At 37.3% G+C, this 12,293-nt stretch overlaps 1 protein-coding gene across 2 annotated transcripts; it reads right to left on the reverse strand.

Annotated features, from left to right (window-relative positions):
- Positions 1–303: 303 nt before the first annotated feature.
- LOC145598803 (uncharacterized) lies at positions 304–4,995 on the reverse strand. 2 transcript variants are annotated; one of them, XM_081655190.1, is made up of 6 exons: positions 4,949–4,995; positions 4,771–4,858; positions 4,568–4,648; positions 1,319–1,403; positions 751–907; positions 304–489 (listed from the first exon to the last, which is right to left on the reverse strand). In XM_081655190.1, exons 1-6 carry the CDS (start codon positions 4,971–4,973, stop codon positions 374–376), a joined length of 552 nt encoding a protein of 183 aa, XP_081511316.1. In that variant the 5' UTR covers positions 4,974–4,995; the 3' UTR covers positions 304–373. The 2 variants fall into 2 exon arrangements, with proteins under 2 accessions (XP_081511316.1, XP_081511315.1); XM_081655189.1 differs by having other exon boundaries at positions 4,568–4,658.
- Positions 4,996–12,293: the final 7,298 nt, after the last annotated feature.

Consider the following 12,293-nt stretch of genomic DNA (forward strand, 5'->3'; position numbering starts at 1 on the left):
CTCCGCCCCAGGGTCCACCCCCGTGGCTCGGGTTCATTTTGCAGGTCTATTAAAGGCTCAAAACCGAGGACCACGAGCAGCCCTTCAAGGCCTGATTAGTCCATTGTTGCCGAAACCCATACATTGATACATTGCTTTAATTATACGGATTTGAAGAAGTTACGACCTCTATTTTCTTTAGTTTGACTTTTATTATCCCTATAATGCATTCTCAAATCATTTATTATATAAACAACATACACCATCAGTAAGGACTATAATCATAGGATTAAAAAATCGAACGCACCACCAAGAAAATAAAACAAAGAACAAATTGGATCTTTCATTCAAACACCATTTTTGACCCCCAAAAACATCACCATGTCTGCAACTTCTAATTCTCAGTGAAAAGATCAACCAAGTGAGAGTAAACCCTTTCCCTATATGTATCCCTGTTATTAGGGTCGAGCGTGTAGATGATTGCCCCCGGATGGTTTCTCAGCCTTGCAACTGCATACATGCCAATAACAGCATTACAAATTTCAGGAAAGCAACTTTGAATGTCGAAAGCTGATAATAACACATATAGAACGAATTAAGGATAGAAGAGACTTGAGCTGGTCATACAATGAATAATCTCAAGTAACACTGACTGAATACAGTGTGAACACATGGTAAAGACTTAAGAGTATAACCATATATATATATCTATTCTAAATGATAGTATGACTCGTCAGAGAACAAAGAAGCTTAAGTCACTAGCTACCATACCTCCGGGTATATCTCGGCCATGTCTTGCGATTGGTATTGTAGCCAAGAGAGGGATATTGGAGTTCAAGAGGTTCAAGACTGCAGGAAAGAATGATGAGCTATACAACTCCATCTTACCAACTTCATCAATAACAAACAAGTCTGTATCTTCTTTAATCTGGCAAGACAAAATTAGGCTGTCAAAAATCGGATGAGACAGATAAATTTCTACTGAGTAAATTTTATTACAACTGAATCTTAAAATGGTTTCAGAGTCAGCACTTGATATACGAGGCTACCTTCTATGATTTAATCAGAAAAAATATAGGAAATTCCCTCCATCAAGATTGAAAACAACATATTTAAAACATAAACCTGTCAAGTATTCAGCAATAATTTACTAGACATAATTTCAGTTGCTTAGAGTTTTCACACAAGCATTACATGAATAATCCAAGCAGCAACTTTGTAAGGCTTATTATATTTTGTAATGAGGATTTCACTGGATAGTTATATCGCATTTGAAGTAGTCCTGAAAAAAAAAAAACTGATTTTCTCCTGACAGAAGAGTTAGGACGGTGCAAGTTACCTGCAACTCAGGCAAAGCTACATTTTCAAAAGAAGCTATATCCACCCGATATCTTCCAACAGTAGGCCACCGCACAGAATCAGGGCTGCCAATCAATCAATCAATCAATCAATCAAAGCCTTAATCCCAAAAGTGGGGTCGGCTAACATGAACCAAATTTGATTATTCCGTGTAGTCATCAACATAAATCTTTCTCCTCCATCCCTTACGATCCAAAACTTCATCCTCACGTAAATCCATGCACTTCATATCCTTCCTCACTCCTTCCAACCAAGTCATCTTTGGTCTCCCTCTTCCTCGTTTAATCCCTCCATGGTCCCACTCTTCCACTCTTCGCACCGGTGCACCCTCGGGTCTCCGTCTTACATGTCCAAACCAACGCAGACGATTTTCCCTTAATTTATCTACAATGCCCGCCACACCTACTTTCTTGCGAATAACCTCATTTCTGATTCTATCTCTTAAAGTGTTTCCACACATCCACCTTAACATGCGCATTTCCGTAACCTCCATCTTTTTAATATGCTCTTTCTTAGAAGCCCAACATTCTGTACCATAGAGCAACACTGGTCTTATGGCAGTCCTGTAGAATTTTCCCTTCAACTTTAAGGGAATGCTGCGGTCGCATAACACTCCCGTGGCCGCTCTCCATTTAAGCCACCCTGACTTAATCCTGTGGGTCACGTCTTGATCAATGTCACCATTCTTCTGGATGATCGACCCTAGGTACTTAAAACATTCACTCATGGTCAAATCCTTTCCATCCAAACTCACCACTTCATTGCGTGTCCCCCTCTGAGTGCCAAAACGACATACCAAATATTCAGTCTTACTCCGACTTAGCTTAAACCCTCTAGATTCCAACCTTTGCCTCCATTGCTCCAACTTGACATTAACCCCATCCTTAGTCTCATCCACCAAAACGATATCATCTGCGAACAGCATACACCATGGAACCTCATCTTGAATTGGTCTAGTTAATTCATCTAGAACCGTTGCAAAAAGAAAAGGGCTTAATGCAGACCCTTGATGCAATCCGATTGTAATAGGGAAATCTTTTGTCAACCCTCCGCATGTCCTCACATTTGTTGACACATCCCGATACATATCCTTAACTAGGTCTACATACCTTCGTGGGATACCTTTCTTCAACATTGCCCACCAAAGTATCTCTCTTGGCACCTTGTCATATGCCTTCTCTAAATCAATAAAGACCATATGAAGATCTTTCTTCTTTACCCTATAAAACTCCATCATTTGTCTTATCAAATGGATTGCCTCCATAGTAGATCTCCCAGGCATAAAACCAAATTGGTTATCTGAAATGCTTGTGCATGCCCTCAACCTTTGTTCAATCACCCTTTCCCACAACTTCATAGTATGGCTCATAAGCTTAATTCCTCGATAGTTAGAACAATCTTGAGCGTCTCCTTTGTTTTTATAAACCGGGACCAAGGTGCTCTTCCTCCAATCTTGTGGGATCCTTGTAGCCGTCCATATCTTGTTGAAAAGGTTTGTTAACCAATCAATACCAATCTTACCCAAACACCTCCACACCTCTATCGGTACCCCATCAGGGCCAACCGCCTTCTTAGGTTTCATCTTCCTCAGTGCAATCTCCACCTCTACTCTCCTAATCCTTCGCACATACTCCATGTTGATTTCTTCATCACTCATAGAGGTATCTCCTATCACAACTCCATTACTTCCATTAAATAATTCATCGAAGTACCCCTTCCACCTGTCCTTGATGCCCTCCTCTTGCACTAGGACCATTTGGTTCTTATCTTTGACACACTTCACCATGCCAATATCCTTCCTTGCCTCTTGTCTTCTCTTTGCCATCTTATAAATGATCCTTTCTCCCTCCTTGGAATCAAGCTTTTCATAAACCTCCTGATATGCCTTTTCTTTTGCTTGGCGAACAGCTGCCTTTGCCTTACTCTTAGCCTCCTTATACGCTGCAAAGGTTTCATCACTCCTACATTTTCCTAAGGCTTGATAGCATTCCCTTTTTTGCTTAATTACTGCTTTCACCTCTTCATTCCACCACGAAGTATCTCTCTGTACCGAAGTTCTTCCCCTTACTTCCCCTAAGACCTCTTTGGCCACTCTTAGGAAACAGTTCTTCATTCGTAACCAAGTCATGTCCGGATCCACCTCTCCATCCCAATCCGCTTCTTCAATTACCTTTTCTGTAAAAACCTTAGCTTTTGCATCCCTTAGGGTCCACCATCTTATCCTTGGTTCTTCTTGTCTAACTTTTTTCTTCGCCTTCTCTTTCAGACGAATAGTCATTACCAATAGCCGGTGTTGGGTGACCACACTCTCCCCTGGGATAACCTTACAGAATCAGGGCTGCCACAGTACAAAAAATGTGTTAGATGTGAAAGGCATTGTTTCATGAGGCCAGAATAATAGAGATATTCTTCAACAAACAATTAAGGCAGAGTCTTTCAAAAAAAACAATTTAGGCAGAGTTTAACTTGAACATATAGGCAGTTGGTGCCTTGGTGGGATAGAGGAGATGCAAAGCATAATTCTCGACAAACAATTATTTCACAAGGAAGTTGGAAAACACAGAAACTGTTACTCTTTCCATCGACAAGTGAGAATCGTGTATAGGTAACTAATGTAAGTGAAATGCCCATACAAATGTTCCACTAATTCAAATTTCAAACAGCTCAGGCAGATCATTGCATGCTTTCAGAATTACAGGAATTTGAAAGCATAATCAAACAACCAAAAAAGCATTCATGTTGAAATCGAAACAATACCAAACAATGGAAGACCCTGAGATTTTCAAATCAAAGTTAATCATTTGCCAATCTCAATAAGCAAGTCCATAATAAAAAGGGACACCAAATTTGAAAATAAAGAACCCCATAATATCTCATTTGGTCATCTGGGTTCACAAGCTCAATTTGATTTGGTGATAACATACTCTTTAATAAACTAGGCTAAAACCCCTTCTCATATGAAGGATGATATGACATTACTTTCACTCAAAACCCTTAACATTCAATTATTTGCTGTAATGTAAACATTCAATTATTTGCTGTATGTGGCAACAAATTCTACGATAAGATCACAACAAATATTCAAAGCCCCCGAGGATGCCAACCAACTTAGTTGATTAAAGTCATTTGGGACGAATCACAAAACATGCAATCAAATCCCGTTTACATCATTACCCGACATTGTATCTCTCTACACATACAAATTTAGAAGGGTAGGTAAAATTTGTACCTGGGATTGTTAATAGAAGCAAGGGTACCTCTTTGACCATTCACAGTTACCACCTCAAAACCAACCCTCTCATTTCCTTGTCTAATCTCACCTTCCGAAATACACAATCACATCATTATTCAAAAGTTCCAAATTTATCAAAATTATTACTTTCAATCAAAAATTTGCAGAAAAGGGTAGCATAATTGGATAAAATTACTTACGAGTATAGAAACCTTGGACCTTCAAATTGGGGTTTAAAGCTTTCAGATTTTCCAATACTCTGATTATTAAAGTTGTTTTTCCTACACCCTGATAATCATAGAACAATAGATTAAGCTCATAAATTGATGAAAATTGAAGGACTAATTTTTTTTTTTGTAAAAAAAAGGTGTTACTTACTGGGGCACCTGAAACCAATATGCATTTTCCAGGCGCTGCCATTGAGAAGTATTCCGAGTATAGGAGGAAATAAAAAGAAAAATTTTACCCTGTTGTTGTATTTTATACTCCGTGTAAGGCCCCGTTCACTACACCTTAATTTAAGGTCAGGGCCTAAGACGGTAAGTTATGGAGTACTCCGTATTCACCTCTCATCGTCTGCTATGTAGTATACATGGGTTCCGGGTATACAAAGAAAAAAAAAGTACCGTAAAGTCCTCATTTGAATATCGACAAATATATTGATTTTCACGCCGTTATTTTATGTAGCTGTGAAAGTTACTCGGGTAAGGTTTTAACCTTTTAAGAGTAAACTCTTAAAAATTCAAATTGAACCCGAAATTGACAAAATAACATACCCCTCCCCCTACTTTTCCTTCTTTTTGCTACCTGAACAAAGTGAAAAATGTTAGCTCATTCTTTAGATGTACAAGATTCAGCATCTATAACATTCAAGGTTCAATCATTTCTCCTCGACAATAACAAGCCAGTGTAATCCAAACTTAAGTTTCAAGTTTGTATGAGTTAAGATTCTACCAAAACTGAGAGGAAAAAAGGAGCAGGAAAAAGAAAAAAAAAAAAAAAAGAACACAATTTTCCATTTCCCACATGAAAAATACTTGTATGATGTAAGAAACAAAAAATGGATTTTTGCCCTTAGTAAAGGTCCCTGATAGTAATCATTGCGCATACTTCTTTTCTGTGGAAACCAAGCTGTTTCTGTCCTATATCTACACTGATTCCTGTATGCTGTACATTTCTGGTATTGCCTAATTGTTAACAAGTTAATGCTGTGCACAGTGTAATTACACATGATGTTATTATGCTCATTGCTTAAAGTAGCAGCTCTTCGGCATCAGCCTCTTGTTTGACTTTGTTTACAAGACTGCCTGCATCTTTTACTTCCATCAATGCTGCAAATCTGTCAAAACTCCTTTGCAATTCTTTCTCGAATTCCAAGCCAGCATCCTCTATTACATTCGAGTTGCTGGCAGTCCACTCTCTTTCAATTTTGATTGGAGAGAATTCAAGTACTGACTCCCTTGTGCTCTTTGGCGATGCTTTGACCTTGCTGCCTGTCTCTATCTCACTTTCTATGTGGCCATCACATGAATTGACACCGGGTTTTAAAACAACAATGTCGATATTATCCAATTCCCTTCCTCCTAACATATCAACAACCATGTCTTCGGCTTCATGCAATTCTGACATTGGCTGCTGTACTTGCTGGCTGCATGAAGAACGGACAGCATCATCCCTCACTGACAAAGACTTCTTTCTTGATGGTTCAGTGATCTCGTCTATCACCTCAGAGTTTTGTGCAGGAATAATCGTCTTGGATGCTCCTAATTTAGCCACAGAAGGACGGAGGACTCCCCACAAGAAAGACTTTTGATTTATTTCTGTGGTAACACACGGAAACAGAAATAATTACATTAAGTTGGGAGACATGAAGTTGTCAAAAACACAAGTTTAAAGAGTAAGGGCAAAGCTTACTGCAAGAATCTTCTGGCAAATGTTTAGAGGAAAAAATAATCAGCTCCACTTCATCAAAGCTTGCTCTCAAGAGATAGTCATGCTCATCGAGATAGTCCAAAAGGGAATAGTATCTTTGCTCAAGGTCACAAGTTGATGCAGGCAAACCTCCATTCATATTGGACAGCCTAGGAGAGAGAAAATATAGGCCAATGTGAAGCTCACTAGGGACATCGTCCTCAAAGATATCCACCCAATAATCCCTTCGAGGCAGCATGTTTAATGCAATTGTCTTGGGAAATTGTTTCGACACCTGGTACACTTTCCTATGAACCTTACAAGGAGGATGTGCTTGAAGGTCATTAAAAATATTACAAAGCCCAACATAATTTGTGATCTGAAAAGTTCCCCTGTCAAAGCAAGCAAGATTTCAAAAGTCAAAATAGAGAGAATAAGGAAAATCAGGTAAGTGACAACGTTTACAGTTCAGCATATATCAGCTATAATCTGGTAGCTTCTGCTAAACTTGGCTACTACATTGTTGAATAATTTGCACTCTTGTCTACACTGGGAAGAGCCAGAAAATTATCCAATTTTTTCCACAGGGAATGAGGGTCGTACCAAATATATTTAAGGTGCATAAGTTTTCCTAATCTGTGTTTGAAAAAGTTCATGGCACAAGATAACAGGGACCTTAGTGCCTAGGTGCAAAGCACAGATGTGAAGCGTGTGCCTCATCAAACTCACGTGCACTTCTAAAATTTAAGAGATTATATACTTTTCATGTAAAAACATCTTGCAGGGATGAAATCAATAGTCAGTGCACCCTCACAAAAACTGCTCCAAATTGAAACTGCAATAATCTTCAATATGTCAAAGCAAAGTGTATATCACCTCCATGTTGGGGACATTGCAGGATGGTTAGGTAGATGGCTATCAAACACCATTGTAACTTTTGGAGACTGCATCCCCTTAGGATCAGTTTTCTTATTCCAAGCCTCGATACAAACATCCATTCCTGGTCAAACATATTAAACTATGAGAAATTCAATCTGAAGAGTAGTAGGCTGTACAGCACTACAACTTGAGGACATATGTTTTGCAACAAATGCAGTAAACCAGGCCGGGGTTAGCTGGCTAGACACTTTAGGAGTGGGGGAAAGGGTAAGGGGTTCCCCTCTCCCAATGTGCCACTAGTGGATAATAAACCCCCAACCTTGACGTTGGGAGTTTTTCTTTTCCACTAGGCCAAGCTTAGCTTGGCACAATGCTTATGTATATGATCACAACTAAAAAGCTTTCAGAGAGAAAGCTGATTGTGACTTTTATGATAAGCATTTTGAACACAAATTCCCTGAGTTGGTTAAAATTAAGAAGCCAAATGCACCTGGGTAATAGAAAAACAATTAATCTACATACTTCCATAGACATACCTGATGGTACATTAGGAAAAGTATGGACTAACTGAGAAGTATCCCCTGAGTTTATATCAGTTCTAGAAACTTTTTTATTCGGCAAAAGCTCAGCAGCTGGAGTGTTTGCACCAAATTGCTGTGTACATCCATCTGAAACAAAGGTCAAGAAGTTGAGAAAGATATATTTTGCAACAGCTAGCTAAAAAAATAAAATATAAGAATGATATAGGTAAAAGTTGGCCATGCTTTGGTTGTATAGTAGCAAAAGAAAGGTTTTGGTTGTATCTTACTGAGCACATTTAGTAGGAAAAGCTTGATGAAACAACATAATAAGAATCTTCATCCTTAAATCAACTGACTTGATCAACACACCTGAATTTACAGCAGGCAAACGCTGACCTAACTGTGCAGAAGTATACCCTGAATTGATATTGTCTCTTTGAGCAGCTGGCTTGGGAAGTTTCGCAAAAGTCACACGCTTAGCAGTCGGACTTTCCCATGCAGATTCATCTAGAAAATGCACATGAAGACAAGTTGAGCACTTGGGAATATGGGATTAAGTAGTACATTTTGCAGCAGAAAAGCAAAAGCTACAACATGATACAGATTTTCAAAATTCCGAGCTAGACAGTAGATTACTTAATAAGACTTTCTTTTATGATAATCCATATAAATCACAATTTTATCTGCAGCCAAGTGGATGCACCTTTTTATTTAACTAAACATGAATTAAGGAACTTTTCTTAAACTCATTCCTCCATTTAACAAGGCATTATCAAACTTAACAACCAAAAGCAAGTCCATTGTAAATCAGGCAAATATTAAAAATAAAACATAGAAAGAAAAAAAAAACTAAATTTTATAGTTACAAGATAACCGTGCTTACACGTAAAAATTGGTTTTGGCTTACTGAAATAGAGAGGCATAAGGGAGATCTTTGTCAAATTGAGGTCACTAACATAAACGCCAAAAAAATGGGATTTAGGCTATAGTCTTTTCACTTGAAATAAGGAATTCAGAATTTTTTTAAGGCCTAAATGTCTGATTAGAATTAGATCAGACTTACAAATAATTGGCAATAAGCAAACATAAATATTTGGTCTGGTCTAATCCTAATAAGAAAAGTATTAGGTTGCTTAAAGAAGATGAAGAAAACAGACCCTCACTGTAAATGTAGTGAATTTATACTGGAGTTGTTCAGCAGAGACAGATGCTTCCTAGTCTAATAGACTTTGCATAATTAGTTACATAAAATTCAAAAGATAAAGGCTGTGTACAATTGAAATGCCATAGGCCATATTCCATCAAAAGGCAGGACTGAGGTTGCTAAAATTCATTCATCAGCTAGTCATGTGGTTTGTTCACAGTTCACTCTTAGCTGACACTGGAAAAAGGAGGAAAAAGGCTTAAAATAGGCCATCTTTACACAAGCGAAGTTGGAGTGAGTGAACCATAATAAACAGTGAGAAGAAAAGTGAGGTAAACAGAGACAATGTCACTCAATTTTAAAAAAAATTCGCAGTTGTAAAAGGGAGAAACTTTTCAGCCATAAGGATCTTCTAGAGCTCATCAATCTAATACAATATCAATATTAGACACGCACACAACCACCCAAAAACAAAAGGCTATACATGCCTAGAAAAATTAGGACTTACAGCAAATCCCCTACCCCAAAATTGCACTCATGGTCTCACACTAGTCTTCAATTTTCATGACTTTAATAAGAAGTAATATGCACTCTGTAGTGTAGATGTACCTCATTATCTTCCTTATACTTGCATTAGTCTTACTTTTTTAAAAAAATTATTCTTTCATCAAACTTAAGCCAATCTTTTCTGTTATATCTTTCAACTTCAAATGATTCATTCCTTGAGAACACGAGTTTGAGAATGGCCATCCTGTTCAAGCTTAGCAATGCAGTAAATCATCATTTTGCTAGCACATACATGAAAATCTAAACAAGAATGCATATCATAGAATTTAATAGCAAGACTTTTGAGCTTTTTTGCATCATGTGCTGGTAAGTAATGTACAGATGATGCTTACCTTTTTCCTTATGCATGACATTAGATGTTTGCGTATTTCTAGCTAAGGACCGCCTAGATGTAGATGAATCTTGCCAAGCATGCTCTTTCTGGAATACAGAATTCTCTACCACTGCCAAAGAGATCACAAATGCGTCATGCTTTGATAACACACCCAAGTAAATAAATGAGAAAAGACGATGGAAGCAGCAGCCACTTGAATCATTGAATTGATAAAAAAAATAAAAAATAAAAAATAAATAAATACAAATTGCAGCAAAAAATGACCTTTTCAGGTTACAAAGAACATGTACAAATTAAACAGTAAACTTTATCAGATAATGTGTTTCCTCTAAAGCCTAAAAGGCCCAAAACAAATTCTCACTTATAATAACTCCAAGGATTCATAAGAGATGGATAACACTCAATATTAAAAATAATAAATAAATAAAAATTATGGTAAATTTTCAAAGACTATTTTAAGATTCAGAATGAAATGTAATCCTTCTATGCATTGCTCTGTTTTTCTTTTTATTTTATTTTTTTTTATAATGACACGAGGCTAGGTAGAGCACAGGGAAATTTTATAATAAAAATCCTTCTACACATTGTTCCAAGTTTTATTAAATCATACAGCTTATACAAGTAACCAATACTACAAATTAGAACCCTTACTGTTCTCCATCTCCACAGCTGAAGTTCAGAACATGTTAAGACTATACTACAATACTATCAATGCTACAAACCTTCATAAAGAAAGCAGAATTATGCCAATTACATAAAGACAAAGGTATATCAATAGAGGACTAGAGATGTCAGAAACTAGAAAGAGATGGGCATACCAATCAATTAATGTGTCAATCAAAGCTACCCCTGGAAACACTAGTGCAATCATACCATAAAACAATAAACATGACTATACCACAAAGGTTTCTAGCTTGGAACACATATACTGATTGGTTTTGATATTCCATTTCAACCATAATTACTCCAGCAAGAACAGCAAACTAACAGAATCTCTAGAAGGGTCCATAAACAAATTCATCCAATCCTCATAAATGCAATACCTTTGTTTCATATAAAAGGAATCCAGACCATATACAGCTGACCTATACATCATGGGTATATTATTGGAAATAAATGGACAATTGGACTGCTTTGATAGACAACTGAGAAATCAGGTCAGCTCTTATTATCAAAAAAAAAAATTTTGCAAAAACAGTGATTAGTAACAAGTCTAACAGCTATGACACATCGAGCCAATTTGGTCTTCCACTAGTTTAAATTAAGACTCAAGAGTGCTGAAACATTGTGTTGCAGCAAATACAGCTTACAAGTAAACAGACATATCACAGGGGGCAATTAATATTAACATTAATAAAATTAACAAGCAGAAATTAAAGGACCTAACTGCTAGTGATTGAAACTTCATCTAAGTCTAATTCCTGCAGGAGCAGAAATGGTACCAGAATAGCAACAAGCTCTATTAAACAAGCTTCGGTGGCCAAAAAAAAAAATATGGGAGAAGATTAGACATACAGAATCCTACAATCATTTATCTGTACTTCAACCAGGATTGGGTGTAATACAACAGAAAAACAAGAAAACAAAAAAGAAATGAGGAAGAAGAAGAGAATTTGAGGAAAAATGATAGTAGATTGTAATTTGATACTATCAAATCATTATATGAGGTTTACAATCCGAGTCATTCGAGTGGCTGAACAATCCCAGAAACAAACTAAAACAAAAATCTCTCAATAATTTTCTGTTTAACCCTCTCTAACCACCTCTATACAAAGCATTTTCCATTTCTTCTAACAAACTCCCTGCCCCGTTTCCCAAACTAACTCAAATTGACTAATTTGCATTACCACAAATTTAAGGTATCTTTAACCTCTTGCCAACTTTATCTGAGTAGCTTCATAAAGATCAAAAGCATTCTGCAAAATAAACATCTCTTCCCTGCCTATACATATAAATAATCTCAGAAACGAAAAATTATCCACATTATGCCCTGCAATTAACCATTTAAACCCTCCAAAAAATAAACAGGCACAGATCTTTCCACGAAATTTTCCAGGATAGAAGTAAAAAGATTCTGAATTGTCTGATACCAGTAGAAGCTAAAGACTTCCTATCTTTTGAACCGCTAGGCGAGCTCCAGTCACTCTGGGGCTCCCTGCGTCGAGAAATCCCAACTGTAGGATTTGGTTTAATTCTGAATCTCCGAGGCGATGCAGATGGTGTTGGCTTGTTCACTGAGGACCTATGTGCAAAAGGTAATTTGCTTGGAGACGATAAGTTGTTTCTCATTGCTTCAGTTTCTAGGACTATTGCTTCCTCAGGTGATATATACTGCACCCTGGTATTTGGAGGGGGCTTCTTGATTGA

Source organism: Chenopodium album, chromosome 20, assembly GCF_948465745.1.
Source record: "Chenopodium album chromosome 20, dcCheAlbu1.1, whole genome shotgun sequence".
Taxonomy (NCBI): Eukaryota; Viridiplantae; Streptophyta; class Magnoliopsida; order Caryophyllales; family Amaranthaceae; genus Chenopodium; species Chenopodium album.

Coding starts and splice junctions, on each gene's coding strand:
- LOC145598803 (XM_081655189.1), bottom strand. CDS start 4,990: ATGGCAGCGCCTGGAAAATGCATATTGGTTTCAGGTGCCCCA. Junction 1,404..4,567: donor GCTTCTATTAACAATCCCAG/GTACAAATTTTA, acceptor ATTGATTGGCAG/CCCTGATTCTGTGCGGTGGC. Junction 490..750: donor TGGCCGAGATATACCCGGAG/GTATGGTAGCTA, acceptor GCATGTATGCAG/TTGCAAGGCTGAGAAACCAT.